This window comes from Pleurodeles waltl, chromosome 3_1 (assembly GCF_031143425.1).
Source record: "Pleurodeles waltl isolate 20211129_DDA chromosome 3_1, aPleWal1.hap1.20221129, whole genome shotgun sequence".
Classification (NCBI taxonomy): Eukaryota; Metazoa; Chordata; class Amphibia; order Caudata; family Salamandridae; genus Pleurodeles; species Pleurodeles waltl.
Window position 1 is genome coordinate 1,968,011,949 of NC_090440.1, and position 26,988 is coordinate 1,968,038,936.

General features: G+C 45.6%; 1 protein-coding gene across 4 annotated transcripts in view; it reads right to left on the minus strand.

Moving 5' to 3' along the window:
• Positions 1-26,323, minus strand: part of ASPA (aspartoacylase) — a 233,940-nt gene extending 207,617 nt beyond the window's left edge. For 3 of the 4 annotated variants that reach the window (XM_069226348.1, XM_069226351.1, XM_069226349.1), the window contains exon 1: positions 25,956-26,323. In XM_069226348.1, the coding sequence (XP_069082449.1) occupies positions 25,956-26,185 (230 nt within the window). In that variant the 5' untranslated portion in view covers positions 26,186-26,323. The remainder of the gene's footprint in view (positions 1-25,955) is intronic. The other variant, XM_069226347.1, reaches the window with a different exon arrangement.
• Between the last annotated feature and the right edge of the window lie 665 nt (positions 26,324-26,988).

Sequence of the window (26,988 nt, forward strand, 5' to 3'; positions counted from 1 at the left end):
CTGTTGTAAATCTCAACTGGGGGGGGGTATCTGGTCCAAAGAAAGTTGTGGTAGCTTCAGATTTACCTGTAGAGTGTCTATTAGGGAACAATTTGGAGACATCAGCTTGGTCAGATGTGGAGTTGGAGGCCCATGCAGAAATGCTGGGCATCCCGGGGCATATTTTTGCTTTGACAAGGGCTCAGGCCAAAAAGCAAAAAGGACAGGGAAGCTTGGATCCTGGAACAATGGACCAAGTGCTCCTTAAAGCTAGGGCTAGTAGAAGCAAACCACTTCCTACTATCCCTCCCTCTACAGTGGATTCTACTTCTGAGGAAGAAGAATTCCCTCCCTGTGCAGAACCTACACCAGAGGAGCTGGAAGCAGACACTGCTGAGCTTTTGGGTGAAGGGGGGCCTGCCAGAGAGGAGCTGAGTGTGGCACAGCAAACCTGTCCCACATTAGAGGGTCTCAGACAGCAAGCTGTCAAACAGGCTAATGGGGATGTCAGTGACTCACACAGAGTTTACTGGGAGGACAACCTCTTGTACACTGAGCATAGGGATCCTAAACCTGGAGCTGCCAGGAGATTAGTGATTCCTCAGGAGTACAGAAAGTTCCTCCTAACACTGGCACATGACATTCCCTTAGCTGGGCACCTGGGTCAAATGAAAACTTGGGACAGATTGGTACCACTGTTTCATTGGCCTAGGATGTCTGAGGACACAAAAGAATTTTGTAAGTCCTGTGAAACCTGTCAAGCCAGTGGCAAGACAGATGGCACTCCAAAGGCACCCCTTATCCCACTGCCTGTGGTTGGGGTTCCCTTTGAAAGGGTAGGGGTTGACATAGTTGGCCCCCTTGACCCTCCTACTGCTTCAGGCAATAGGTTTATCTTGGTGGTAGTGGACCATGCCACAAGATATCCTGAAGCTATTCCTTTAAGGACCACTACAGCTCCTGCAGTGGCAAAGGCCCTCCTGGGAATATTTTCCAGGGTGGGCTTCCCAAAGGAAGTAGTATCAGACAGAGGAAGCAATTTCATGTCTGCATACTTAAAGGCCATGTGGAAGGAGTGTGGTGTAACTTACAAGTTCACAACACCCTATCATCCACAAACAAATGGACTGGTGGAGAGATTTAATAAAACTCTCAAAGGCATGATTATGGGACTCCCTGAAAAACTCCGCAGGAGATGGGATATCCTTCTACCATGCCTCCTTTTTGCCTACAGGGAGGTACCCCAGAAAGGAGTGGGCTTCAGCCCCTTTGAACTTCTTTTTGGACACCCTGTTAGGGGTCCACTCACACTTGTAAAGGAGGGTTGGGAACAACCTTTAAAAGCTCCTAAGCAGGATATTGTGGATTATGTACTTGGCCTCAGATCAAGGATGGCTGAGTACATGAAAAAGGCCAGTAAAAACCTTCAGGCCAGCCAAGAGCTCCAGAAGCAATGGCATGATCAGAAGGCTGTTTTGGTTCAGTACCAACCAGGGCAGACAGTGTGGGTCTTGGAGCCTGTGGCCCCAAGAGCACTCCAAGATAAATGGAGTGGACCCCACACAATTGTTGAAAAGAAGGGTGAAGTCACCTACTTGGTTGACTTAGGCACTGCCAGGAGTCCCCTTAGGGTGCTCCATGTCAACCGCCTGAAACCCTACTATGACAGGGCTGATCTCACCCTGCTCATGGCAACAGATGAGGGACAGGAAGAAGACAGTGATCCTCTACCTGATCTCTTCTCTTCCACAGAACAAGATGCTCTTGTGGAAGGAGTAGTTTTGGCTGATTGTCTTACTGCTGAGCAGAAAGATAATTGCATAAATCTCCTAGGACAATTTTCGGAACTCTTCTCCATTGTGCCAGGCACCACTTCTTGGTGTGAGCACACTATAGATACTGGAGACAGTTTACCTGTCAAAAGTAAGATCTATAGGCAGCCTGACCATGTCAGGGACTGCATAAAGCAAGAAGTTCAGAAGATGTTGGAACTAGGAGTGGTTGAGCACTCTGACAGTCCATGGGCTTCTCCTGTGGTACTGATACCAAAACCCAATTCTAAAGATGGAAAGAAGGAAATGAGGTTTTGTGTCGACTATAGAGGTCTCAACTTGGTAACCAAAACTGATGCTCACCCTATACCCAGGGCAGATGAGCTCATAGATACACTGGCATCTGCCAAGTATCTAAGCACTTTTGATTTGACTGCAGGGTATTGGCAGATCAAATTGTCAGAAGATGCTAAATCTAAGACTGCATTTTCTACCATTGGAGGACATTACCAGTTTACTGTAATGCCTTTTGGTCTGAAAAATGCACCTGCCACTTTTCAGAGGTTGGTGAACACAGTCCTGCAAGGGCTGGAAGCTTTCAGTGCAGCATATTTGGATGATATAGCTGTCTTTAGCTCCAGCTGGGATGATCACCTGGTCCACCTTTGGAAAGTTTTGGAGGCCCTGCAAAAGGCAGGCCTCACTATCAAGGCTTCAAAGTGCCAGATAGGGCAGGGTAAGGTGGTTTATCTGGGACACCTTGTTGGTGGGGAACAGATTGCACCACTTCAGGGGAAAATCCAAACTATTATTGATTGGGTTCCCCCTACCACTCAGACTCAGGTGAGAGCCTTCCTAGGCCTCACTGGGTATTACAGGAGGTTCATTAAGAACTATGGCTCCATTGCAGCCCCTCTTAATGACCTCACATCCAAGAAAATGCCTAAAAAGGTATTATGGACAGCAAACTGTCAGAAAGCTTTTGAGGAGCTGAAGCAGGCCATGTGCTCTGCACCTGTCCTGAAAAGCCCTTGTTACTCTACAAAATTCTATGTCCAAACTGATGCATCTGAATTAGGAGTAGGGGCAGTCCTATCACAACTTAATTCTGAGGGCCAGGATCAACCTGTTGCTTTTATTAGTAGAAGGTTGACCCCTAGAGAAAAGCGTTGGTCTGCCATTGAGAGGGAGGCCTTTGCTGTGGTCTGGGCTCTGAAGAAGTTGAGGCCATACCTGTTTGGCACTCACTTCATTGTTCAGACAGACCACAAACCTCTACTTTGGCTAAAACAAATGAAAGGTGAAAATCCTAAATTGTTGAGGTGGTCCATATCCCTACAGGGAATGGACTATACAGTGGAACATAGACCTGGGAGTAGCCACTCCAATGCAGATGGACTCTCCAGATATTTCCACTTAGACAATGAAGACTCATCAGGTAATGGCTAGTCTTATTGTCCTTCGTTTGGGGGGGGGTTGTGTAGGAAAGTACCATCTTGCCTGGCATGTTACCCCCATTTTTCACTGTATATATGTTGTTTTAGTTGTATGTGTCACTGGGACCCTGGTAACCCAGGGCCCCAGTGCTCATAAGTGTGCCTGAATGTGTTACCTGTGTAGTGACTAACTGTCTCACTGAGGCTCTGCTAATCAGAACCTCAGTGGTTATGCTCTCTCATTTCTTTCCAAATTGTCACTGACAGGCTAGTGACCATTTTTACCAATTTACATTGGCTTACTGGAACACCCTTATAATTCCCTAGTATATGGTACTGAGGTACCCAGGGTATTGGGGTTCCAGGAGATCCCCATGGGCTGCAGCATTTCTTTTGCCACCCATAGGGAGCTCTGACAATTCTTACACAGGCCTGCCACTGCAGCCTGAGTGAAATAACGTCCACGTTATTTCACAGCCATTTTACACTGCACTTAAGTAACTTATAAGTCACCTATATGTCTAACCTTTACCTGGTAAAGGTTAGGTGCAAAGTTACTTAGTGTGAGGGCACCCTGGCACTAGCCAAGGTGCCCCCACATTGTTCAGAGCCAATTCACTGAACTTTGTGAGTGCGGGGACACCATTACACGCGTGCACTACATATAGGTCACTACCTATATGTAGCTTCACCATGGTAACTCCGAATATGGCCATGTAACATGTCTATGATCATGGAATTGCCCCCTCTATGCCATCCTGGCATTGTTGGTACAATTCCATGATCCCAGTGGTCAGTAGCACAGACCCTGGTACTGCCAGACTGCCCTTCCTGGGGTTTCTCTGCAGCTGCTGCTGCTGCCAACCCCTCAGACAGGCAGCTGCCCTCCTGGGGTCCAGCCAGGCCTGGCCCAGGATGGCAGAACAAAGAACTTCCTCTGAGAGAGGGTGTGACACCCTCTCCCTTTGGAAAATGGTGTGAAGGCAGGGGAGGAGTAGCCTCCCCCAGCCTCTGGAAATGCTTTGTTGGGCACAGATGTGCCCAATTCTGCATAAGCCAGTCTACACCGGTTCAGGGACCCCTTAGCCCCTGCTCTGGCGCGAAACTGGACAAAGGAAAGGGGAGTGACCACTCCCCTGACCTGCACCTCCCCTGGGAGGTGTCCAGAGCTCCTCCAGTGTGCTCCAGACCTCTGCCATCTTGGAAACAGAGGTGCTGCTGGCACACTGGACTGCTCTGAGTGGCCAGTGCCACCAGGTGACGTCAGAGACTCCCTGTGATAGGCTCCTTCAGGTGTTAGTAGCCTTTCCTCTCTCCTAGGTAGCCAAACCCTCTTTTCTGGCTATTTAGGGTCTCTGTCTCTGGGGAAACTTCAGATAACGAATGCATGAGCTCAGCCGAGTTCCTCTGCATCTCCCTCTTCACCTTCTGATAAGGAATCGACCGCTGACCGCGCTGGAAGCCTGCAAACCTGCAACATAGTAGCAAAGACGACTACTGCAACTCTGTAACGCTGATCCTGCCGCCTTCTCGACTGTTTTCCTGCTTGTGCATGCTGTGGGGGTAGTCTGCCTCCTCTCTGCACCAGAAGCTCCGAAGAAATCTCCCGTGGGTCGACGGAATCTTCCCCCTGCAACCGCAGGCACCAAAAAGCTGCATTACCGGTCCCTTGGGTCTCCTCTCAGCACGACGAGCGAGGTCCCTCGAATCCAGCGACACCGTCCAAGTGACTCCCACAGTCCAGTGACTCTTCAGCCCAAATTTGGTGGAGGTAAGTCCTTGCCTCACCTCGCTGGGCTGCATTGCTGGGAACCGCGACTTTGCAAGCTACTCCGGCCCCTGTGCACTTCCGGCGGAAATCCTTCGTGCACAGCCAAGCCTGGGTCCACGGCACTCTAACCTGCATTGCACGACTTTCTAAGTTGGTCTCCGGCGACGTGGGACTCCTTTGTGCAACTTCGGCGAGCACTGTTTCACGCATCCTCTTAGTGCCTGTTTCTGGCACTTCTCCGGGAGCTACCTGCTTCAGTGAGGGCTCTTTGTCTTGCTCGACGTCCCCTCTCTCTGCAGGTCCAATTTGCGACCTCCTGGTCCCTCCTGGGCCCCAGCAGCGTCCAAAAACGCCAAACGCACGATTTGCGTGTAGCAAGGCTTGTTGGCGTCCATCCGGCGGGAAAACACTTCTGCACGACTCTCCAAGGCGTGGGGGATCCATCCTCCAAAGGGGAAGTCTCTAGCCCTTGTCGTTCCTGCAGTATTCACAGTTCTTCAGCCTAGTAAGAGCTTCTTTGCACCAACCGCTGGCATTTCTTGGGCATCTGCCCACCTCCGAGCTGCTTGTGACTTTTGGACTTGGTCCCCTTGTTCCACAGGTACCCTCAGTCAGGAATCCATCGTTGTTGCATTGCTGATTTGTGTTTTCCTTGCATTTTCCCTCTAACACGACTATTTTGTCCTTAGGGGAACTTTAGTGCACTTTGCACTCACTTTTCAGGGTCTTGGGGAGGGTTATTTTGCTAACTCTCACTATTTTCTAATAGTCCCAGCGACCCTCTACAAGGTCACATAGGTTTGGGGTCCATTCGTGGTTCGCATTCCACTTCTGGAGTATATGGTTTGTGTTGCCCCTATCCCTATGTTTCCCCATTGCATCCTATTGTAACTATACATTGTTTGCACTGTTTTCTAAGACTATACTGCATATTTTTGCTATTGTGTATATATATCTTGTGTATATTTCCTATCCTCTCACTGAGGGTACACTCTAAGATACTTTGGCATATTGTCATAAAAATAAAGTACCTTTATTTTTAGTATAACTGTGTATTGTGTTTTCTTATGATATTGTGCATATGACACTAAGTGGTACTGTAGTAGCTTCACACGTCTCCTAGTTCAGCCTCAGCTGCTTTGCTAAGCTACCATTATCTATCAGCCTAAGCTGCTAGACACCCTATACACTAATAAGGGATAACTGGGCCTGGTGCAAGGTGCAAGTACCCCTTGGTACTCACTACAAGCCAGTCCAGCCTCCTACACCGAGCATAGGTGAGTTGATTGTTTTCCAGAAAAGAATATTATCTTTTGTACGGCTAGCTGTATGTAGAGTTTCCCACAGGGTTCTTTTCAAAGACAATTTCCTTCCCTTCATTGCTGCTTTATATTCTTGTCTGCACTTTCGTATCTCTGTTAGCGATCTTATTGGGGCTTTTAGCACCTTTTTCAGTTTCCTATGTGCTTGTGAGCAGTTATAATCAAACCATCCAGTAGCCCTTTTTTTTCCCAGGTTACCCCTTCTAGTAGTAAGGGCTTTCTTTATAGATTGCAGGATCGATATAAAAGCGTTCACACATCGTCCTGGATCTGTGTTCTCACTTAGACAATCTGCAAAAGCATGCTTCGAGTTACTTAATAGCTGCTTGAGGAAGAAGTCAGGGTCGATCTGTGACCATTTAAGGGAGTATCCGTTACACGACATTAACTCCGTATCGTCTAACAGGCTGATCTTGTCGTCTCTGTCAGCTGTTACGGAGGTTATAAGAAGATTGAGGCTCTGGGGGTAGTGGTCACTGATTGCGATGTCATGCATGGTATATTTCTTAAGGTAGTGTGAGAAGTGGGTTGACATTAAAATGTAATCGATCACAGTATTTGCTCCCCTTCCATTGTAAGTTGGATAGAACTTTGGTTCAGCAGTGTGTAATTCATTTGCAAAGGATAAATTATGAGTTTGTGTCAGTAAATTAAGTGCGTCTCCTTGGGTGTTATGAGCAAAGTGGAGAGTTGTACCAATGCCCTCAGGGTCCCAGCCACATACCTTATCTGAGGTTTCTTTGCAGGGGTGGACGTTAAAGTCACCTCCCCAGATCATGAGGATCTCATGACTGTTATTAGTATTAGCAATTTTTTTAAGGTCATTACCCATCTCCAGTAAGGTATTAGCAAACTCTCCTGAGGGTGCATTATTATAGAAATTAATGAGGACTAGGTGAGTCTTATTGTCCAAGTTGCCCTCTATCATTTGGTAATATAGACTCGTAAATTTCATTTCAAAATTTAGTAGTCGTACCTTGTTAGAGATATATGTGCATAGGCCCCCTTTTGGTCTGCCATGCCTAGACGGGGCAGCTGAGGAGTGAAATGTTTTATAACCATTAATGTGAAGGGGGCTCGTCATCCAAGTCTCTTGGAGACATATACATGAATGTTTTTCTATAAAGTTCACCCAAGCCTCATTGTCTATTTTGTTATTTAAACCTGCGATGTTCCAGAATAGTAGGGCAATCTCTGCTTTCTGTTTGGGGATGTCTTGCTGGTCCACTGGTGTACCCAGAGGTACGATGTCACCTGGTGACTGGGGTAAATATCTGGGGGCACTATTTTGTATTGAGTGGCTATGGAGCGTGTTTACTATGGAGTCTGTTGTATGGGATGTAAGTTCTTCGCTTGGTGTCCGTCCTGGTTTATGTTCTATCTGGGGTAAGGACGTAAGTAAGTACATCAAGACATTCACATTCATAGCCTTGGATAAGGCCAAACCCTCCTTAAAGAAAGTGTTCCATGCAAACCTTTTTGAAAGGGCTGAGTGAGTTAGGGGCCACTCACCAGCCTGTCAGTTCTTCCAAGCCACCCAAAGAGGACAGTACAGTTGCGGCCATGGAGGATGGCAACACTCCACTAGAGGAGGAGAAAAAACACCTCCCCTCAAGAAACCGCTTTAGCAGAGGAAGAGGTAACAGAGGTGATGCCAAGGACAACTTCCAGTCCAACCACTCAGCAGGTAAGACTCAGTGACTCCTCACAAGTCAGATTGGGAGGAAGAATGCTTGTTTGTTCACAACTAGAGTCTTTTAACTCAAGATGCTTGGATTTTGCAAACGATCCAAGGCTAGAAGAGCTGCTGCAGAAGTGCGCCATGGCCTATTGTGACCTGCATCCCACTGGCTTCTGCAGCAATCTTCCTAATACAAAAGAGAGGAGGGGGTCACAGATTAGTCTTAAACTGAGAGACTTCAACTATCACATAGTGTACAGGCACTTCAAGATGGAGGGCATCCATCTTCTAACAGACATCCTACAGAAGGGAGATTAGATGGTCTGTCTGGACCTCAAAGATGCTTTCCTAACTATTCCCATTTTCCCTCTTCACAGCTGTTTCTTTCAGTTCAAGTGGAAATACCAGTAGCTCGAATATTTGGTCCTTCCTTTTGAGCGTTCCTCAGCACCATGGTACTTCTTCCAAGGCAATGAAACCGGCGATAGCTCATCTCAGAGAGAAAGGTGTGCGAATGATCATATATCTCGAAGATGTTTTGATCATGGCGCAGTCTCAGGAAGTAGTCATGAGACACCTTCAGATCATAGTCAGTCTTTTGAAGGTCTTGGTGTCTGTGATCACCCAACCAAACGATTTTGTGCCTGGCCAAGAACATAGAATTCTTGGAGTTTGTAAAAAACTCAGAGAGTTCAGCTGTTGCTTTCCAAGCCCAAACTCAGGGACATAATGAAAGAGTTGAGGGAGGTTCTGTCCCGTCAATCAGTGACTTTGAGGGCCATTATAAGGCAAGAGGGTCTTCTGGCCTCATCCATACAAGCAGTGTTTCCCAGTCCCCTCTACTACAGAGCATTACAGAGACTCAAGATCCAACATTTGAGGAAAGGATTAGCTTACACAGAGCTGGTCCCCCTGTTGGAAGAGTTAAGGGCAGAGCTCTAGTGGTGGTTGGAACACATAGACGCATGGAATGGCAGAAACCAGAACCAGAAATGGTCATAGAATCAGACGCCAGTCGATGGAGTTGGGGAACACGCTCTGGGGATGTCTCAACAGGCAGCAGATGGTATCTCTAGGAGTTGAATCTTCACCTCAACTGTATAGAGTTGCTGGCAGGATCCTCTGCCATCAGAACGTTTTACCCGGGGAAGATTTCTTGTTGCAATCCTCCCAAAATGGACAACAACTCAGCTCTATGATGCATAAGTTGGGGGAAAACAAATTAAAATTATTGGTAGAGATAGCCAAAGACGTTTGGCATTACTGCCTGAGCCACAAGATCTCAGTATTGGCTAAGTACTTTCTAGGGCAATCTAATGTCATAGCAGACTGGAATTTCAGACATCTCATGGACCACAGTGACTGGAAACTACTCCTACAGTTATTCAGGTTGATCCAGAACACTTGGGACCTTGCACAATAGATCTCTTTGCCTCCTGAATGAACTGTCAACTGGATGAATTCTTCAGTTGGAGACTGGATCCTCTGACGAAGGTGACAGATGCCTTCTCTAGGCACTGGTCAAGTTATATGAGTTATGCCTTCCCTCCCTTCACGATGATCCTGAGGGTGGCGACTCAGATCAAGTGGCAGGCAGTGGAATTGGTACTGGTCACCCCGGTTTGGAAGGCCCAGCTTTGTTCTCAGTTCTCCTAGAAGTGACCTGGGATGCCCCTCTTCTTCTCCCCTGGTTTCAGGAGATACTCAAGTGCTCTCAGTGGGCATTACATCTGATGGCATTATCAGAACAACTGTCCATGATGGCCTGGAGGCTTTCCAGCAACAGTGGTGTCTGACAGAAAGTTCGGACAAGGCTGCAGAATTCATTAGACAAGATTGGACCTCTTCTACAAGGAAGCGGTATCCATCGGCATGGAGATGCTGGAATGGTTGGTGCCTGGAATGGCACATGGATCCCATGGCAGCGGAGATCACTGACATAATGAATTTCCTTCGCGAAAGGCAGCAGAAGGCATGTCTTACAAGTTAGTATACAATTTTTGCTCAGTAATCTCAGCAAGATATGTACAGGTAGGTTATGTATCAGTTGGAATGCAAACTCCTTAAAAGTATTACAGTCAACAATCCCCCACAACCTAAATTTTCTTACTTGTGGGATGTTAATGTTGTGCTAAACTTTTTTTAGAAGTGGCCATGTAATGATCAATTGACCAGAAAACAGTTGTTCTTGTAGAAGGACTTCGGCCGTAAGAGCCCTGGACCTTGCAGGTAGAATATTTAATCTGGAGTGAGTCTTTTTGTGATTACCAGAACTAAAACTTTCTCTAAGAGTATTGATTATCAAGCTTTTCCTTTGAATGAAAAATGATATGTGGTCAAATGTTTAAAAGCCTATGAGGCCAGTACTAAGAAATGGTCTCTCAGGTCAATCATTGATTTCACTGCAAAAACTTTTTAAATTAATTTCAGCTGCCACTATAGCTAGATCATTGAAAGTTGTGATGTTGGAGGCTGGGATCGATATACAAGTGTTTGGAGCTCATTCTGTCAGAGGTGCAATGGCTTGAGGACTTTTGGTTGGGTTCTATTGTTCAATATAATATGAAAATGGCACATTGGTCCTCAGACTCAACATTCAAACAGCTTTGCTATAAGCTTGTGTTTGATATTTCTTCTGTGATGCTCAATCAGCTTTAAACTAGCATAGAATAGAATAAATAATTTGCTAGCATCCGCACCAAGAATTTTCAATTCTATTAAGGACTCTGAGTCAAGGATTATCCCATCAAGGAATATAACTTATTGTAAATCTGATGTCTAACTGATATTGCTGGTTACGATTCAGTCTTTGGAATGTTATTTGAATTGATACATTGCTTTATCCCACGCATATTGTGAGTAAAGACATCAATTCCTAATGGTAGACCTTCAGGCGTCAGTTGGTGGTTGAATGGTTACTCTGGGATTATGATGTCCAATAGAAGTCACTGGACTTGATCCGGATTCTGTTTTCGTTATAATTGAAGTTCTTTTGGACTGTGATTGTGCAAAGAAAGAGGCAGTAAAGTTGGCGCTGACCATATATGAGGGGTCTAGTGGGCCATGATTGGTAGGGTTGATGGGCAAAGATCCATGGCATGTATAGTTATATGATATATGTTTAAACTGTTTTCATTGCGTCTGCCAAATGAGTAGTAAAGAAGGAGAAGAATAATCCTCGCCTCCATGTCCTTAACAGAATTGAAAATTATTGCCGAGAATGTAAGCAAATGTTTTATCTAACAGGTGAAATGAGATAGCATCTGTTGCATGTTAATAACACGTTAGAAACAGAAACAGGACATTCCTAATACCACTAAGTAACAGTGGTGGTACTGTGGCCTCCACGTTGGAGACTTGCAACAGTGGCGAACCCATATTAATGTAATGAAACTGATCACCAAATAAATAATAACGTATACGGAAATTCGACAATTGAATTATAAATAAGGCGGGTAAAAAAAGCTACTGGCAAGCCACGGAAGTTCCAAAAATTATTAATAACCAACATGATATAGATGAAAATATGGCTGCATATTTTGAAGGTGTACCCATTAAACTAAAGCACTTGATTGTCATATTGAATATTGCTTAGGATGAGGACAAGCCAAAAGTATGCTCCCATATGAAAATAATAAAGGTGCACTCGATGCTATGGGATGCATGTTAGTCGTCACTAGTACGGCCATAATCATGTTGCCCCGAATAGAGGAACTGCCCCATAAACAGAACACAGTTGAATGATAAACAGCTGTCCTCTAATTAAATGGACAGGTGTTTCCATACCCTGCATGATACTGTCTAAAGTGATAACCCGGTAAATGCCAATAATATGAAATAACAAAGAACGAAACAATAAGCACAAATAAGAAAAAACTTTTTTGTTCCAAGAATTTTGAGCACCAAGAACATGCAGCCTCCCATGCGGATACAGAAAGATAACAACAGGTACAATGTGCTACCGACACTCAGTAAGCATCCTGTTATCTATTCACAATATGATACATTTCAGTACACAGAGCAATCCCAAGGAATACAGCAAATAGTTTGATGAACATCAAGTCCTCAACCGTACCGGTGCCACAGAAAGGAAGAGTGAAAAGCAAGAGGAAAGAAAAGGAAAAGCGAATGAAGCCACCCCATATATGGTTGGGAGGGGAAGGGAGAGAATCCCATTACTAGTAAGTGGCCATTGTCCAGTTTTGTGAAATGAATGCAGCCAAAAAAAGAACATATGAAATAATATGCATGCAAAACACTATGATAAAAATGTTAATAATTATTGGCAAGTATTTGCAATAGTAAAAAAGGCTCTAGTGCAAGTCGAAGTTCATAACCCCCTTACTCATCAATGATGTTATCAGAGCAAAAATACTGATCACAAATCATATCCAATAGAAGGCAACACAACCATACAGAGATTGAACCAGAAAGTACAACATAGGTCTTAGGACATTCACTACAAATAACATTTAAAACACAGTTTAATACAGTACAATCACAGAAGAGCAATCCCTACCAGCAGAAAATAAACATCCTGAATAGTGACAGTGGTGTCCCCAATAAGACTGTAACACATGGAGGCCACTGCAAATTTTCACTAAGTATCGAGAAAATTGCATAACTCCCTGTCAATGTTCGTGGTTGACACGTTTAACATACTTGTAGGTCCCTATTGTAAGATACAAAGGCAACCCAGGGCCTGTACGTTAAATGTCACTAGTGGACTGCAGCACCCATTGTGCCATCCACTACAGCAACAGTAAAAATATGACTTTAGGCCTCCATGCAAACTCGACCTGTCAAAATAACCACATTTGACAAGTCAAAACCTTCATTCTAAATATTGACAAGTTACTCCTATGTAGACCTTACTGCCCACGAGCCAGGGTACTTCGTATTTAAAAGTAGGACATGTAAGAAGTAAATTTTAAACATGTCCTTACAATGGAAAAGCTCCAAAAGCTATTTTCAGAGTAGCAAGGCTGGCTGTTCCATAAAAAACACAGGATTACAATATTATATTTAATAATACTAATTCCGGTAACAATCAGCTAGAAATATAATTTATTAAATTTCAAATTCAGTGGCAAAATCAGGTTTTTGATTAGTATTTAGGAAATGATACTTTAAGAAAGGTACCTTTTCCCTGCATAATGCCTCTGGAGGCACATTTGCATTTACTCCTTCACTTCTTCCAGCCAGTAATTAGCATTTTAATACGTTTGAATGGTTGTGAAATGCCTCACAGGAGGAAACAAAAGGCTGGCCTGAATGGTCAGAGATGAACCTGATAGACTATGCATGGTGGAGCTATGAATAACCTTTTAGACATTACATTGTCAAATCCTGCTAGAATGTCTATTCCTGCTTAACATGTTTGCTGCATTTAATACTTAGGGGATACTTCAAAAAAGGCTCCCTGTTGAACTTAGCCCTCTCTGCAGGGTCACCCCCAAACCTTTTGCCTTCACTTCTCCTATTTTTCAGAATTTGTGTTTGTTGACCTTAGGAATCTGTGTACCTCACTAAAACATGGTAAAAATGGCTTACACTTGATTGCCATATTTAATTTGCTTATGAGTCTCTAGTAAAGTGGTATACTATACATCCAGGACCTATAAATTAAATGCTAACAGTGTGTCTGCAGCACTTATTGTGCTAACCCTTTAAAACATGTCATGTCTCAGGCCTGCCATTGCAGCCTGCCAGCAGTTTTAAACTGCCAATTTAACTTGGCAAAATAACCCCTTTGCCAAGCCTAAATCTCACCTTTAACACCTACAAATCATCACTAAGGTAGGCCCTAAACAGGGTTGTTAAGATTCGTCAAACAGCGGGGGGCGTGGCCAAGATGGCGGCGAGTGCGGTCGCTTGAATCAGAGCTCCGCACGTGGCCTACAATTATCCTGTAATCCTCCTGTCCCCAGGCGTTGAAAACCTCCGGACCCGCATGCTTTATGCTTAATAATATCCCGAGACCCTGAAGACCTGACCGGACTGACGAGGCGGCTTACCCGGGGCCCCAGCGGAAACGAGACGCGGACGCGCACCCAGAGAGGAGCCGAGCAGCCCGGCGATCGCGGCGGCTACACCCTGCGCGCAGGTACGGAGGGATTCTAGCGCCGCGGGTGGGGACGGTGAAGAGCCAAGGACGCACCCTCGCATGCCATAGGCGCCCAATCTAACAGGCAGATTAAGACTCTGATCGAACGCTAGGGCCTAGTCGCGGAGCACGCGCATGGCGACGCGGCCCGATTGAGATCCAACTACGGACGAGGAAGAGGCCGCAGACCGAATTTTCTGGGAAAGGATGTTTAATCCCACCGAACGCTTACGTGCTAAAGAGAGGCCAGGTCGATGGGGAGGTACGAAGCCCAGCAAAATAGCGGAGCGCTAGCCAATCCTAACACGAAACGAACATCGGAGTTCAATGGGGAAATCAAACTACGCTGTGCCCTATTGAAGGAGTGTCTTGGGGGGGCCCAGAAGTCAAGCACTATGTAAAGGAATTTATCACACCCACCAACGAAAATTGGATTCAGTGACATTTCCTAGCTTTGTACACAGCCTGAGAGCAATGCCGTTTCTTCTTTTTCTCTTTTCCTAACATAAAACTCACAGATACGGACAATACAGCGTGCAATCGCCAACTGCAAATATCAGGCTCACCTCTATTGCAAGGAGCAAAGCTGATTTCCCCCAACATAAAACGCACAGACACGTGCGCTGCAACACGCAATCGTCAACTGCACATATCCGGTGCATACCTCTTGCAGAACGCATCAAGCTCCTACTGATGGGCACAAAACAAATTTGGCCTAATCAGATATAAGAACCGTATAAACTGACCACCTCAATCACAACGCAATACGAAGTGAGCTCAGAATGGGTGCCATTATGGTGAAACCAAAGCCACCGAGGGGCCAATCAGAGATCAGACTTGGGGACCCGTCAACGATGGAGAGCTCAGATCCACTGCACAAAGTGACTGAAACGCTAGCTGCTCACTCGTTACAAATCGGCAAGGTACTGCAGGCAATATTAGAAATTAAAACATCCCTGGAAGGAAAGATAGATGCAATGGCAGTGGAAGTCACTATACTACGCACTGAACACCGGAAGCTAGCGGATAGAGTAACAACCGTCGAATCAACTCTAGAAACATCTCAACCAAATATAGAGGACATGAAAAACCAAATACAACTGCAGGAATCTGAGATAATACAACTCCAAAGACGTGCGGAGGAGGCGGAAGGCCGCTCACGCCGTAATAACATTAGATTTATGGGATTCCCGGAGCGAATCGAGCTCCCTAACGCAGAGTTATTTCTAGAGAACTGGCTAAAAGAGCACATACTAAAACAGGAGGCCTCCCCTTTCCTGGCGGTGGAGCGGGCACACCGGATCCCGGGCGGTCCCGCACGCCCAGGGCCCCCCCCCTCGCCCATTAATAGCCAGGCTGTTGAATTACCGTGACAGAGATCAAATCCTAAAGGGCTTTCGAGCGCTGGGTCCCGTCGAAATTGAAAACGCAAAAGTCACAGCCTATCCGGACTATACAGCGGAGGTCCAGCGCAGACGTGCCACTTTTACTAAGGCAAAACAGGTACTACCGACAAGAACTTTCTATACTCCCTCATGTATCCTGCCAGACTACGCGTAGTGGGTGGCGATAAAACTCACGTCTTCCCGTCCCCAGAGGATGTATGGACTTGGATCCACGCCAAGGTCTTGGCAGACCCCACAGATGAACACCCAGAGCAAAAGGAATGGCTAACACAAAAAAAGCGTAAGAAAAGGAAATTGAAACCCAGAGCTGGATCACGCCCTACTGAAAAACAAGCATCAGATTGGCAAGCTCAAGCATTAAAGGACGTCAATAGGTTCTCGAACATTCGAACACAGCACAACCGCGAATATGGCACCACAGACTCGGACTCGGTGGAGACCCCACAAAGCCTGCCTACATCCCCACTAATCTCGGGACCGGTGGTCACGCCACGCACTGCAGACGACCTCTGAAAGGGTAACACATAGATACAGCGATCAACCTACCCCGGAAGCCATAAACACTATGTGCCTGAAGCCGGCGTGCCTCCCGGCCTAAGCGCGCCTGAATGGGAGAAGACGACATCCGAATGGGCCGGACCCCGCGGCCACCTTGGACCACATACCACAGCAGCCCCCTAACCCAGACGGGTTCCCGTATGGACACGAATCGGCTCGAAGCCACTCTTGCACCTGTTGTGCCTGGTTATCCACACTTTTCCCCCTTTCCCCCTTTCTTCTATACTCCTCTCACTCTTAACTCCTTAAGGTATGTATCAGTCACGCCACACTCGAGGGTTGATCGGATTCAGGGGGGCGGGGGCGAGGGGACACAGCGAATCCTACTTAATAACACGCACCGCTAGTGACTCGTACACAAAACGTTTAAATGACATACAACATTGTAACCTGGAACATAAGGGGCCTGGCTAATCCAGCTAAAAGACGCAGAGTACATACATATCTCAGATGCCACAAAGTGCATATAGCTATACTACAGGAGACCCATGCCACTACACAAGAATTAAAGGAAATTAATAAGAGCTGGTCGGGCACTGTCTATGGAACTAAAATATCCAAATATGCCAAGGGAGTACTGATATGGATCGCATCAGGGGTCCCATACGTGGTCCAAGACACGTCTATAGACACAGATGGCAGATATGTCTGCCTCACTGGAGAGTTGGATGGTAAACAGCTAGCCATAGCTGGTATATATGCCCCAAATTCGGGCCAAGGGGAATTCCTGAGGGCCACATCTGCCCAGATCTCGCGGGACCCGTCCATACCAATTATCAGGGGAGGAGATTTTAACAGTGTACTGGACATCTTTATCGACAGATCGCACCCGCCAATGATAAGCGCCCCTAGTAGGCGGGTATCTGAGATGCTAAGGTCCTGGATAACAGAGCGGAGGCTACATGATGTTGGAGAAGTCTCCATCCCATTGATAGAGAATATTCCTTTTATTCACCCGTACACAACCTCCACACATGGATTGATTTACTATTATGCTCGCCCACGTTAACACACTCAATACATAGTGCCAACTATTTGGCCAAAACCCTATCAGACCACTGCCCCCTAATCGTCACACTGAGATGGGGTAATCAGCCATCACGAATACCTACTTGGCGCTTACAACCCACCTTGTTGCGCGACCCGACATTCCGGGAAGAACTAGCTGATACCATAAAGTCATATTTCACAATTAATAGTCGAACAGACACAACACGCTCAATCGAGTGGGATGGACACAATGTGGTAGTCAGGGGCATGTGCATCGGGGCTGCAGGAGGTATCCGGCGCGCACTGCTCTCCGAGCTACATGACACCGAGGAGAAATTATGGAAGGCAGAATGTGAGGCGGCCTTAAATAGTACTGCTAACAATAACATGATCACACTCAAAAAGCAATGGGGCGACACCAAAACCCGTCTACGAAAATTCGACTATCGATACCACACGCGTGATTACACGCCAAGGGCGATAGATCAAGCCGTATGCTGGCCTGGTTAGCGAAAGGGACTCAGCAGCATACTCCTATAAACGCCATTCGCCTAGATACTGGTGTGATAGTGAATACACAATCAGAAATAAACTACGCATTTAGGCAGTATTATGCAGGGTTATATCAGGCAGAACCTCCCCCATTCGCACCACAACTAGTAGATTTCTTCAGGACCTCCCACGTAAATCATTTAATGACTGCACAAGCAATAGAGTTAGACAAACCCATCGAAAGTGACGAAATAAAACAAGCACTGCAACAGTTAGCCCACAATAAAGCTCCAGGGACGGACGGACTACTGATCGAGTATTATCAAACTTTTTCATCACAAATGCTCACTCCATATCAGACCATGCTACAGGAGGCATATGAAACAGGTCGTCTCTCAGATTCACAGCGCAAAGCAACGATTGTAGTCCTCCATAAAAAGGGCCGCGACCCACTAGACGTACGCTCTTACCGACCCCTATCACTTTTAAACACGGACTGTAAAATATTAGGTAAGGTACTATCCAACCGACTTCTCCCAATAATTTCTTCCCTGGTACACCCAGACCAGTCCGGATTTATACCGGGACGTAGCACCTCTATCAACATCAGGAACCTATTGCGCCTGATCGCTGAAACTCCTGATACAGACTACTCCAGGGTTGCGGTCTCACTAGATGTTGAAAAAGCTTTCGACACACTGGGATGGCCATATTTGATGGCAACACTGCAGTTAATGGGATTTGGTAAAGTGTTCATACGCTGGATATCTATCTTATATTCAGACCCCATAGCAAGAGTAAAAACGGGCACCATCATTTCGTAAAAATTTAAGATCGGTAGAGGCACGCGACAGGGATGCCCCCTATCACCACTTCTGTTCGCACTAGCCATAGAACCCCTTGCGGCTAAATTGCGCAATGAAGCAACAAGATGGGGCATACCGGATGGCGTGGAACACCGCATAGTGTCCTTATATGCAGATAATGCATTAATATACTTACGTAACCACACCGAATCCCTACCAACCCTGCTACAATTATTGAACTCATTCGGAGACATATCCGGCCTACGCGTTAACTGGGCTAAATCATGTCTATTCCCCATGCGCCGATTACTCGACACACAGACCCACATACTCACTGAGCATAATTTACAATGGACTTATAGCAATTTCAAATATCTAGGGGTGCACATATATCATGACGAATCTGACCTCAAGGAGGGCAACTTAGACCGGGCGATTAGATCAATAAAAGGACTGTTGCCCTTTTGGTGCGCACTACCACTATCACCTATGGGTAGAGTGGCATTAATCAAAATGATTATACTCCCTTGACTACTATATTTTTTCGCTGCCCTACCACTATGGCTTCCTAGCACTTTCTTCGCACAGCTGAACAAGCTGTTGATAGATTTGATATGGAGCACCGGACGTAAACGTGTTGGCTAAGATCTGTCTACCACTGGACAGAGGCGGGATGGGTGTACCACAATTTGAGCTCTACTATGCAGCTGCTCAGCTGCACTGGATCCTAATTTGGTTACAAGACCCCACTCATCCTGAAACACACACTGTGAGCACACAACTGGGTGGTTTAAACATACTGGAATGGCTCGTAGGGTGTGTGGCCCTCCCGCGACACAGTAATATCCTTTTAAAAGTGGCTGAAAGGGTGTGGCGGAGCTATGTGAATAGGGGACCTGGAAAACAACCATACTCGCCTAAGACCCCATTACTCGCCATCCCGGGGGTGCACAGATTACATGGCCGTTTGTGTCTCACTGATTGGGCCGCCAAAGGCCTCCGGTTAGTGGGAGAATTATTCGCAGAGGGCCAATTTCTCCCATACGAGGCACTTGCGACGACGTACACTCTGGGACAGGGCAGTTTTATTATGTACGGCGCATTACAATCTCTAATACGCAACGCATGGGGGCACGGTAGCAAGGAACCACAATCATCACCTATTCTGCACGAATTGCTATTAAACACCGGTACACCAACACGAATCTCAAGGATCCACAACGTGCTGTGAGCTAACCCAGAAGAAGCACAGCCGCAAGCTAAGTACAAATGGGAAAAAGCACTTCACACACAATTCACAGCACCAACATGGTCCATGGCCCTCACATCCACACGCGAGGTATCGCGCAACGCACGTTTCAGATACACCCAGCTCAACTACCTACACCAGAAATACCTGACTCCACACCGAATCCACCACATGTACTCCCAAGCTAGTTCTGATTGTCCAAGAAGTGGTAATACGGAAGCTGATTTCTTGCACATGACCTGGAACTGCCCACCACTACTTCGCGTATGGCAAGACATCACACAACAAACTGCGACATGGCTGGGTATACCCCTAGCACTTACCCCTGAGTCCTGCCTATTGGGTATCGGACACAAACATAGCAAAGATAAAGAAAAACACAGATGCGCAGATCTAGCATTTGTAATCTTCAAACGACTCATCGCCACGCAGTGGAAGTCACCTAGCGCCCCAGATTCCCGCCACTGGAAAACTGACGTACAGCGTTGGGTCAATGCAGAAATACAGGTGTTGCACACCTTACGCGATATAGGAGTGGTAGTCAAGCGTGCTGATATATGGGACTCCGTTGCGGATCAACTACAGGAAAAAGGTGATACACGATCTCCCTAGTCTTCTGGAACAACACTGATCCGAGACATCACAACCAACATGTTTTCTGTGCACAACTACCCAGACCTGAAACCTCATTCGAACATAGTTGATAAGAATATAAACACACACACTAGATATACAGCTGCAAAACTATATCCACAAAGGTACACTCTACCTATGACAAATGCACCCTGCTCGAAATTATTACCTTACACCCTGATCGCTCAGTGAGCCCCCCCCCGCCACACGGCGGACTTACCCCCTACATCGGACCACCAAACATCAGACTCGTGATCATTTATTAATTTATTAAACAAGTATAATCTTCATACCCCTCTACTATCTATTCCCTTCTCCCACTCTATTCTTATCTTTTATAAGTATTTCAGTTGTATGCGTTTTTGTTTATGTCATAAATGCAATAAAAAGATTTTTTTTAAAAGGTAGGCCCTAAACAGCCAAGAGGGCAGAACGAAGTGAGTTTAAAAGGTTGGGCATGTACCTTTAAGTTTTACATCTACTGGTAGTCAGAAACTCACAAATTCATTTTTCACTACTGTGAAGCCCACCTCTCCCATAGGATAACATTGGGATATCTTATTACATTTAATACGTGATAACTTTTGATTGGGAGCAAGTAGGAAAGTCATGTTTGGTGTCTGAGGAATAGTAAATTAAATTCCTCTTTAATGATAAAGTCAGATTTTAAGTCATCATTTTAAAAATAACACTTTTATAAAGTTGGCATTTTTCTGCCCTACCCATTTGGCTCCTGCAGTCTGTTCCTCCGTCACAGGACTAGGTGTGAGTGTCAGTAGGCCTTTGTAAATTCTTCCGAGGCAGCCACACAATAGAAGGTCTGAGTGTTGGCAGGATGGGCCATCCTGGCTTATTGGGGAGGAGGGTCACCTATCACACTTGTACTTCAAAAGTACAGGCCCATCTCACACACAAAGGACATCAAACTATCCTATTGTGTTCCTAACCAGACTTGGACCAGGGCATTGAGGGAAATTACAGAGACCTCTGTAGGAGAAAACTCTAGAAGCTTCACCATCTTCAAAGTGGGCACCAGGTATAAAAAGGGGATCAGTCCCATTCATTGGTACACTGCGGTACCTGTGGATACTATAGAAGAATACCATGCTGCTCTGCTGCTTGAGGCCTGTCTTGCTTTCAAAGAAGGAAGACTGGACCTGCACCCTTCATCCCAGGCTGAAATGACTCCAAGGGTCAGCTGAATGACCTCCTTTTCTGAGCTACAGAGACATAGCAAAATCCAGAGGCCTCCCTGCCTCTGCCCAGTTGCCCTGCTGGCCTCTCCTGGATCATGTTCCTGATCCCCAAAAGATGTGCCTCAGGTCCTCGACTCTTGGTGAGGCATCCTTTTGGGCTCTTCCTTGAAGAAAGGAAGAAATGCTGAGGTTTTGGGACCTTCGGGACTGCGAATGGGTACACTTGCGCCAAGATTATGCCTGCGCCAACCGCCAATATGAACTCTGGTGAACCCAACGCTTCGTGCTACAATATCCACCAGCAGTGACCCGCAGCGTGAGATCGGCAATTTACAATACAGCATCAACAGCCCATGGTGACTGCAAACACAAATCTCCTGTGAAAATCTGCCTGCGAAGTCCAAAAGGATCTTCTTGCTATGGCAACTAACATCCGCAATACCCAGCCTGCTCTTCACACTACATCAACAATCATTTGTGACACTCTCCCAGCTCCATGAGGCCTCTTCCATCACACGAAGTGGGCTCTTCACGTTAGAGTTTAAAAGGTACATCTTTTAGCTGGACTAACTTGGTCCCTGTATCTGGCAAACGCTTAATCGCGGTCAGCCTCAACTTGTGACTTTCACCCGGTCTCGCATGACCAGATAGCCGTGAGTGGTGCTTTGTGCTTTTGGGCCGTATACTTACCTTAAATTTTTAAAATTGCACAACTCCAGTTCTACTGATTGGATGTTTGTCAGTTAAGTGTCAAATAATGTATTCAATTTTACTCTACTTTTTTTAAATAGGTGTGAGATTTTTCTTGTGTTGTGTTTTCACTTTGTTGCTGTTTGTGTGCTGCATATATTCTTCAAACATTGCCTTTAAGTTAAGCTTGACTGCTTTTATTCCAAGCTACCGCAGGTTAATTTAGTGACTTTTGTGGTTCACCTTGAAGAGGATTGTGGCTATTGCTTGAGGAGAGCTCATCCTCCCTCAACCAACAACCCAATTTCTCACACTTGCCTATCATAGACAAATGTAAGCAGACACTTGGGCACGGCTCTACCTTTGCCTCCCCCCCCCCCCAACTAGGTAGACTTCAGTAACAGCAAGCCTCTTTTTCACATTACCATATAAAAGCCTGCTACAGTGCCAGTTCCTGCTTGACAGGTCTGCACGAGTTTTACACTTAAGGCTTGGGGCGCACTTCAAAAGGCGAGAGCAGCATGCCAAAAATGTTTTCGCATTCACATATATAGTTGGTGGAAAACCCTGTTTTGTTTCTGCCAGACTTCCGTTTATGGGTTTATTAAGGGTGCAATGTTTGCTTCAAACTGGATTTTGGTGTTACCTGTAAGAGGATACTAGGATTACCATAGTACACTCCTCAAACACATTCCCAGCATTCAAAGCCCAGGTTTAGTGTGGCGGAAGACTTCTGCCATTTTAAAAATTCCCAATGTGGGTAGTGTTAGCCAGGAGAACTTTTACCCCATAGGTTAAGGCGAGCCCAGAAGTCATTCTCATGCCACGCTCATGCCAAGCATAAAGGTAGACTCTCCAGGCTCACCCACTTCAGAACACTGCTAGACCTGCGGAAGATCAGAAGAGGAAATAACCTGCTGTCTGCGATGTGAGAAGAGCCCTTAACGACTGGACCTGCTCTTATCCAGGATCAAGAAGTGGACTCCATGGGTTATAACGCTGACCTCCTGTTAAAGCTTCAGAGGCCTCACAAGCTACAAGAGTCCTTTTCCTGCAACTGCCCATCTGACCATTTTTGCAACTCGACCTCGACTGGACTTTGCTGTTGGCCTCTGCCTGACAGTATTTGAGTCTCTATGTGCCTCTTCTGGAAGTCCTGGGCACTTTAAAAGTAATGCACACCTGTGCTAAATTGAGACTCAAAGGACTAAAATTAGAAGGTAAATTATTTTAACAGGATGAACCTCGTTGGTGTATCCGACCCTCGCTTCATCGCAGTCAGTGTCAAACTGCATCTATGTTTGAAACTATTGATTGTAATTGGACCTTTATGCTTCTTGGTGCTAGTTCTACTTAAATCTTTAAAAAATGATATCTCTTGTCTCAAGTCGAAATGATGTGCTCATGGACACTGTGTTCCTTGTTGAAATGACATATATTAAATGTTTGCTTGGTTAACATAATATGCAAAGTATAGGAGGCATCTAAATCTTGCATTCGGGGTATTTAAATTGACAAGAATTTGGGTGTTCTTGAATCTCCTATACGCCACCTTGCAACTTTGGAAATTGAAATTGAAGAACTAGAGTTCCAGCATACAGCCATAAATGATATCATCCTGCTCCAAAATTTCAAAAAGTGTGATGAGGAAAAATAAGAGCCAGTCTTCAAAAATAAGTGCCAGTGGGCCCCACCTGCAGACACCTGCTCAAATTAGGTACTGGTTGGGGTATGTTTTACTGGACAATAGATTTTTGCCGTTACTGTAGCTCAAAGAATTAGGAGGAACTACGCCACCAAAAGTATTTTTACTATTTAACCTGCATGGAGGAATGAAGTCACCCTACCCCTCTTTATCCAGAGAATCCCGGACATACGAGGTGCTCAAACACATAACTTTTAACCCTCATTGGAGGAAAACAGTGTTTCACATTAACAATGCAATTTTTGGGTTAGCAGATTGAAAATGAACATAAAGTCAGACTTGCATGGAAGAGGGACTCGGGAACCCCAATAACTAATGACCAACGGACCTATTGATGTACCCAAGTGTAGGAGTTATCTTAAAAAGTAGAAACAGGCTGCTTCATTTTAATTTTTTTCTCAGTCTTTATTTTATGTCCTTCCCTATGAAACCGTTAGGGCCGGATGTTGACACCTCAGGTAGGTGGTTCGGATGCCCGGAGGCAGACTTTCTGCATCTTGCATGGTGATGCCCAGCAGTGAAAATATCCTGGAAATGGTTAGTTACAGAGGTCTCGTCTGTGATGGAATGGTTTAGCAATGCAGTTCCTGACTCCATATCTGCGGAAACAGAACTTGTATTGGTAAAGAAGAAAACAGCCATTTCTTGGCTCCTCTACTGCTGTGAAACAATGGGTAGGCGACCTGACTATTGCAACAACATGGCTAACATCTATATGGTACTAACAATCAACCTCCCAACCTAAGGACATATGGGGACCGAAGATGCCTCTGAAGTGAATGTTGATTACATGCTTGAAATATCTATAGTTGTTCGTCAATGGGGTTGGTCTGAGTAGACTGTTGGGACATGGGTAAGCAGATAAAGTCTTGGGGAAAGAGGCAGAAGGTTCTCTCTATGTGATATGTGATGTAATCACGTGGTGCATACAGTGAGAGGCAAACTGACTGGATGTCATTTGGAGTTCATATCTGCACATATGATATATATAAATTCGGCACACTTGTATATCATATTCTGAAACGTTACGTGTGTGAGGAGTGTTTCCATTCGGTGACTTTGAAATCTGATAATTGATTAAATGAATAAAACACTGCCAGCAACAATACCCATGCTATAATGCCATCACTAAATCAGCACCATCGTTGCCACATCGCTTCCAATACCACATTACCACTACTGCCAATGCCAACCTCATAATATCCGTTCCATGCCCACCACCAGCACTACCAAGGCTGTCAAAGCCTATTTGCCTGGCTTTAATGTACTATTACGTCAAAAATAATGTATAGTTGCCACTATAAACCCACATCTATTGACTTTGCCAGTGCTTGTTAACAAATGATTAAATCTGTTCAGAAAGGAACTTTGGAAAGAAGCAGGGAAACCAGCTTGTTAACCATAACATGTCATCACAATAGGTATTTGAGGGTCGTCTTTCCTCACTCCATTACTGCCCACTGTTTAATAACACAGGGCCTTCCACAGCAGTTGGGAACCCTAACCTCTGGGAAAAAAGCAATGTGGAGTATTATGCTTTTTCTCCACGTCTTCTGAGCTAAGTGCACTCTTTTCTGCTTTGTGTGGCCTCTGGGAGAATGTACACCTCTCTCAAAAACACCCTCTCCCAGGTGTTAAGTTGGCCTTTGTTACCTTGAACACTGTCCTTGCTCCCCTTGGTCTCAAGGTCGGGTAGGTAGCGACATGAAGGTAAGTAAACAGGGCTTTAATATCCCCTGTATTTTCTGTAATTTCCACTCCTTGCCCTCCCTTAGCTCCTCAGCAACAAATACGAGGCTCTATAGAAGCTCGCGATAGGACAGCGTGCCTTCTTCCATCTTCTGGTCTGTAAGTTACTCAAAGTGTCTTAAAAATATAAGCACACCTTTGTGTTATTGGGAATTCATGTTAAACAAAAACATTATTGGGTGGGAGTTGGAAGTTTGATGACCAAAGGTGCAGCCAGTGTTTGTAGAGAAAAAGTTACCATTATCTGTGACCTGGCCTAGGAAACAAGTAGAGAGGGAGATGCTTAAAGCTGGCTGCCACCTTCTGATAAGTAAAAGTTGTACACTTATGATGGAATTTTCTTCCAACAATATAGTTAGAGGCGAAATTGGCGCGTTACAAAACCCGATGAACATGTGTGCATGACAGTCTCACCTGAGACAGTCTGCGCTGAACGCTCGGTTCAAGTCGCAGTCGACATATCTGGTCCGTTTCTGCACAGCTCTCGGGTTGGTAATGAATGGGGTCACCTCCACGCCATCTCTGTGAAGCTCGCCTCCATTGGCAAGCCAGTGCTTCACGAGACAGACCCCCGATAACTCATTGCCGTGTGTCCCTCCGAAGATAGCAACTCTCCCTACTGGGCCGGCGCGACTGTCAGCCATGGCGCTCTGTAGCTTTAAGGGTGAGGGTGGACTGGAAAGACAGCAAAAACAGCCTCGAGCAGGGTAATCCCACAGGAATGTGAGCTGCTGCGCCTGAGAGTGACTCGAATGTCGGTCCGCTGAGCACCAAAGTTACTTAAAACTCTGCTAATCAGTATTTACAGCTTTGTATGGATGGGTGTCACCGAAGTAACACACCTCCTCCGGCCCTGCCCATCTTTTCCCTTATTTGGGGGTATTGTAAACAGAAGCGACATATTTAGACCGGGTGAAAGATTATCTACTGTAAACTCTCTCGAGCTACTGCACTGTGGCCCCGCTGTCCGCCAATAGCCAATAGCACATAATTAACATCGAACCAATTTGTCATTTCTTAAACGTATCTCTTAAAGTCTGATTTTATTTAGAGATCTACTCTTAAACGGAAGACATGTTTATTACAATACATTATATATACAGTTATTTTTCTTGTTAAAACTCCGTTCTTTGCAGCGCATGACTGTTTCTCCGCTGTATGATTAGGGATTTGACATACGAGGGAAGGAATGACAGCTATAAACGCTGAAACATGACCGCAGTGAATGCTGGTGAGCACAGAACGTTTGGCAGCTTTGGCTATTAAGTCGGCACCTTACTGCTTAAGTGCAAAAAGAAATGGATTTAAATGCATAAAGGACCGCTGTAGTTTGGGAAACAGGTCTGAGAGTTCGCTGGAGTTTCTGCTGAAGCTCTCAGACCTGAACACTGCTGTTTCTGTGCCAAAGGCTCTCTGTTAACTCGTTTCCTGAGAAATGAATTGCACT